Source organism: Eurypyga helias, unplaced genomic scaffold (genome assembly GCF_000690775.1).
Source record: "Eurypyga helias isolate BGI_N326 unplaced genomic scaffold, ASM69077v1 scaffold42102, whole genome shotgun sequence".
Taxonomy (NCBI): Eukaryota; Metazoa; Chordata; class Aves; order Eurypygiformes; family Eurypygidae; genus Eurypyga; species Eurypyga helias.
In genome coordinates, this window is record NW_010238649.1 from 7,242 (window position 1) to 12,670 (window position 5,429).

At 61.3% G+C, this 5,429-nt stretch overlaps 1 protein-coding gene across 1 annotated transcript; it reads left to right on the forward strand.

Annotated features, from left to right (window-relative positions):
• Window positions 1–4,409: 4,409 nt before the first annotated feature.
• LOC104506831 (cAMP-dependent protein kinase inhibitor alpha-like) lies at window positions 4,410–4,712 on the forward strand. Its single transcript, XM_010147913.1, has 2 exons — window positions 4,410–4,551; window positions 4,630–4,712. The coding sequence occupies exons 1-2, from the start codon at window positions 4,410–4,412 to the stop codon at window positions 4,710–4,712; spliced, it is 225 nt and encodes a 74-aa protein (XP_010146215.1).
• Window positions 4,713–5,429: the final 717 nt, after the last annotated feature.

Consider the following 5,429-nt stretch of genomic DNA (forward strand, 5'->3'; position numbering starts at 1 on the left):
GGGAACCCGTGGGCATCAGGTGAACCCGTGGGCATGGTTTGCTCCCTCCCAACCCCCAGCACCCCCAGTTGTTGTGTGAGAGGGGACATCCCCGCATCCGTCGCCGGGGGGAATGCCTATGGAGGTCTCTGACCCTGAACCGAGCCCTTGGCCTCTTCAGCTGCTCCATCCCTGGCGTGGTTCGCATTTGCCTCTGCCCCTTCAGCATCTTCCTTCCCTCCTCCAGGGCTTTTATATCCAGGGAGATGTGAGACTAGGTCAAACTTTTGAGCAGGAGTGACGCCACGCCGGAGGGAAGACCTCCACCACCAAGCCCTGCTGCCATCCTGCCCAGACCGCTGCGGGAAGGGACCCAGCTCCTCCTGACGCCCTTGGCTGGCAAAACCGGGTCCTGGCATGGGGTGGCCGTAGCGTGTCCCTGCCCATCCCTGCCTGCTGGCAGCAGGGAAAGGGACGGATGTTTCCAACCCCGGTCAGTCCCTTGGCTGGGTCCAACCTGCAGCTTCCCTGGTCCAAGGCTCGGCGAGGAGGAGGAAAAGGGGGAAGAGGAAGAGGGGGTTGGGTGCTTCTCATTCCAAACCACTCTCCCTCCCAGGGCTGATGCTGTGGGTGTCAGTATGGGTGCCCAGCTGTAGGACCTCCTTCACAAGTCATGGATTTGGACGTTTTTGGGCTTGGATGGGGAGGTTTGAATAAAAGAGCAGGGAGCAGGGGCTGGGGCAGCCCTTCCAGGAGCTGCTCCAGGCTCCAAGCACTAAAGATGAGCAGTGGGGCAGCACCCAGCGCAGGGCTCAGGAGATGTCTCCTCAGCAGACCATCCTGCAAGGAGTTTGGATACCGAAGGCAAGGTCTAAGCCTGCACCAGCTGCCCCAGCAGCCTGGATACTGGTCATGGGGTCGGGATCTGCACGTGATAGGGAGCAGCACATCCCGCCTGTGGTGGGATGCCAAATCTTGCTTCTCTGCGCTGTCATCTTGTGATCACTTTGCACCTCACCTGCTGACCTTCAGCCAGACCACTGCTGTCTCCTCTTCCGCCAAATTATATTCCTGAGCACCCCCAGCTCAAACCAAGGAGCTCAGCATGTGCCCACAGTTCTCGCCTGTGTGACACGAGATCGTCAGGGCTCAGCGGCACCTCAGGCACGGAGTTCTTGGGTTGGAAAGGAGTTGTGTTGCATGAAGATTCCCAAGGCATCCCAGCCTGGATGCAGCCCTGGTCTCCCAGTGGCCTCTGTGCAAGAGGGATCTTTTGCCGTTTTGGGGGCTGGTTTGATTCCCAGGGGACCTGGGCAGGTGACACGACATGACCCTAGACCATGTCCTCCCTCCACCTCTTCCCAGTATCTTCCACCGCAGCCCATCTCTGGCAGGGATTAAGGCTTATTTCTGCCCTACCTTCCTATATCCCATTAGGGGCATTAAAACAGAAGCCAGCAGCCCCGAGGACCTTCCATGTGACTCCAGGAGCTTTCTTAAGTTGAGACCACATTAAGCTTCCCGGAATCGGTCCCTGCTTAGGGGCGGAAATCCCCCCTCACCGGGCAGAGGCCTGGGCTTTATGCAACGTTATTTGCCTAGAGCTGGGTTGGATTTGCTGCCTGTGGGCCCAGGAGGACATGGCAGCACTCGGCATGGCGTAGGCATTGGTGACTTAGACCTTGTTTCCAAGGGAGCCCGGGGATGCAGGGAGACAGGGGACGACTCAGTGAGGTCCCCGTGACAGGATGCTGCACCCAGGAGTGCACAGGAGTGCCCCTGTGACAACCACCCAGGGGTTTTAGTCCCCTGCAGGGTCCCAGCAGCTTTTCTGTCTGTGCCAGCATCCAAGTCCTGACTTTCTGCGTGGCTTTTCGGTGCTGCAGGGTGAGCAGATGGGGTGAAATCCTGCCCACGTCCTGGGCACCCCGTCCCCAGCATCCGTGGAGATGTTTAGCTGCAGGAAGGAGACAGGCAGGATCCGGCCTGGTCCTGAAGGCTCTTTATTGCCTGGTTCTGCAGTGCCTGAGGCAGCCGGAGCTGCTGGGGCTGCTGGGAAGGCAGCTGTGATCCAGCGCTGCAGGGCTCCTGCCTCACTGGATGTGCACAGAGACCCCATGGGTGTGCGCAGCATGTGAGTGCACGTGTGCATCCACGTCTGCGCCTCTGCGTGCATGCGTGTGTGCTTCTGCACGCATGCGTGGTTGCGTGTGTGCATGCCTGTGCACACTCATGTGCTCACACCATCACGCACGCCTGGTGTGTGAGCCTCGGCTCACCCCAGCACCTCTTCCCAGCCTGTCTCCAGGGTGACACGGTCAGTGCTCCGGCACCAGCATGGATGCTGCACTCCCCCTGCCCGTGTGCCGGTGCCCGGGCTTAGGGCTGCCAGGCTGAGGGCTCCCACCCAGCAAGCTCATGTTGCCAGATGAGGGACGTGAACTTGGATGTGTGGTGTGAGATATGAAACGCTGTGACCGAGAGGTGACCCAGAGCCAACGGGAGCTGGCAGCAGCCCTTGCACTGACATAGGGGTGCACACGTGTGCCTACGTGCACACAGGGCACACAGCATGCACATACATGGAGTGCCGTGCATGCACACACATGCTGCTGTGCAACATGCATGAACACATGTGCCAGAGGATGCCATGAATGCATATAAATCTGCCATTGGACACCATACATGCACACGTATGTGCCAGGAAATGCTATGCATGCACACACGTGTGACACCTTGCAGCGTGCATGGAGACTCATGTGCCTGGGGTTGCCATGCATGTATATGCATCATGCACACACGTGTGCCACAGTGCACCATGCTTGCACACACATGTGCCAGAGGGCACCATACATGCACATCCCGGAGTTCAGCTCCTGCTACATGTGTGCATACACCCACACACAACGGCCCAGCCTGAGGTAACACATGCACATACGTGTGCCGATGCACACACAAGTAGATGCACCCCCAAAGTGCCATAGAAGGTGCCCGCATCCCCATGCAGGGGACATCACGCCTCTGCCACGTCTCTGCAGCAGCACAGCCACAGCTCCCAGGCCCTCATCACACACCCAAGCCTCGCTCTGTGCCTCAGTTTCCCCACCTGTGAAGGGCCTGGGTCCTGCCCCGCACAGGACAGCTGCCCTGTGACTAATCACCTGCCCAGTTAATCATTCATTTCTCCTCCTTGCACACAGCCGGGGTCACTCGTCCTGCTCAGCACGGTGCCTGCACCCAAGGACTCAGGGACCTTGTCTTGTCCTCCACCAGAGAACAGTTCCCGGGGGACACTGGTGAGTCCATCCCCACCGCAGTGGGACGAGCTCTTTCCCAGCGCCACCAGCTTGGTGACCCTAGTCCCAGTATCACCACCCTGGAGGGGCTGGGAATGCCTGGCGGATGGCTTGGGGGTCCCTGTGCCCCATGAGCAGGTGGAGGGGGTTTGGAGAGGGTGGAGGCCACCTCTGTCCTTGCAAGGTCCTGTGCCACCCCTTGCCTGCCCCTGCAAAACCCTTCTGCGGAAGGCCAGAGTATTTACCAGTGCTGAGCAAACATCCCGGCAAGGTCCTGGCAGCGACATGCACCAGGGTCAGGATCTGCAGGGGGCCTGGTGCTGGGGGCTTCCTGGGAGAGCCCCCGCCCGCCCCAGAGCACCCCAGCATCGCTGCTGTCAGCCCTGGCTCAGCAAGAGCTGCTCTCCCAGGGACACAGTGGGGTCCCCCTGTTGAGGACAATGTGCTCTTGACCCCTGGCAGCCAGTGCCACGTCTCAGCTGGGTGTCACCTCCATGTCCTCATCCCTGCCCTCCGCAGCCGGCTTGGTGCAGCCACCCAGGGAGGAGGGTGCTGGGTGCTATGGATGCCCTCAGTGGGGACACAGTCCTGGGCATGCTCCCTGCTCCCCCCCTTAGCACCAGCCCCATCGCTGACCCCTGCTCTGCCTCTCCCCAGGTCGGAGCCAGAGGGGACCCAGCCAGGAGTCCCCATCTCCTGTGGGGTCCCTCACTGTCTGGGAGGCGTCGGGAGGAGAAACCACCAGACCGGGGAGCGGAGCGAGACCCTGGGCACCACGAAGAGGCAGCATCAGTCCAGGCTGGAGGGTGCCCGGTAAGGCTGCTGGGGTTGGGGGTGCTGGTGGGACCCCAGAGGACCCTCCATTTCCCCACGATCTGGTGACCAGCGGAGATCACAGCACCCAAAGCTGCCAACCCTGGGGATGGGGGACCCCCACAGCAGGGTGGCCCCTGCCTTCGCTCCTGGTGAGCCTGCAGTCGGGCTGGGCAGAGCGGGGTGTAGGGGCTTAGCCCTGCTCCGTGGAATCTGCAGGCAGGGGATGCTGCCTGCTTGGAACTAGAGCATCTGGGACCCCTGTGCCCTCCACGCTCAGAGGGGCTGACGGGGAGGGGGCCATGTCTCCCCAGGGTTAGCATGACTGAGGTGGAACCCGTGCTGGACTTCGCATCCTCCGGGAGAACGGGCCGGCGCAATGCCCTGCCCGACATCCTGGGCTCACCGGCCGGCGTCAGCCCCCCCGACCCGCACAAGCTGGCCGAGATGTCCCTAAACGCAGGTGGGTGACGGAGAAGGTGGGAGCCGAGGCAGGGCAAGCAGGAATCAGGGTCACTCACAGCCTCATCTCTCCCCGCAGGAAGCGCGCAGGAGATGCAGTCGCCCTCGGCGGAGGTGCCCCCTCCGCAGCCCCCCAGCCCCGATCTGAAGGACACATCCTAACCCCGTTCCCAGAGGGGACATTGCTGACCAGCGGAGGAAAGAGGAGGCTGTGGAGCATCAGCCCAGCTTTCCTGGCATGGCCGGAGTCCGCTGGGTTGTCTTCGGTGCTACCGTGGCAAGACCATTGGGCGTCATCTCCCACTGCCATGAGGGGAGCATCGCACTGCCGGGACCTGCCGTGACAAAAGGGCGATTCCCACCCACGCCCTGGGTGAGGACCCAGTGGGGAGGGGATTTTTTTTGCCTCCCTGAAGGGGAGGAATATTTTTCTCCTGGGGTACCTGGCGGAGCCGAGCGCAGGAGGTTCACCAGGGGAGGTTTCTCCTCGTCGCAGGAGCAGCCCGTGGGTGTTTCTGGCTGATGTGATGTTCACTGTGATGTTTTGGGTACCACCTCCGCCTCCTGGCCTTTCTTCCGGGGTGATGCTGGAGCCTTTTTCAAGAAGGTTGGGATGGGAAAGTACCGCAAACCCCAACAGCCCCCCAAGTCCCTCCCTGGCAGCCAGCATCTTCCTCAGGGGTTCTGCCTTGGACTGGAGCACCCCAGAGTGGTCCCTGTCCCAGCGTGTGGGGGTCTCAACTCCTGGGAACAGAAGGATGCTGGTGATTTCAGCAGGGGTGAGCAGGGGGATGCTATTTTGGGCATCCTCAGCCCTGGACATCACCCCATGCCAGGGCCACCCATGGGTCCCCATGCCTGGGATCATAGAATCACAGA

Excerpts from the sequence above, each read along its gene's own strand:
- LOC104506831 (XM_010147913.1), top strand. The coding sequence starts at position 4,410 with ATGACTGAGGTGGAACCCGTGCTGGACTTCGCATCCTCCGGGAGAACG. Across the intron at positions 4,552-4,629 it reads CGAGATGTCCCTAAACGCAG|GAAGCGCGCAGGAGATGCAG; the intron begins GTGGGTGACGGA and ends CTCTCCCCGCAG.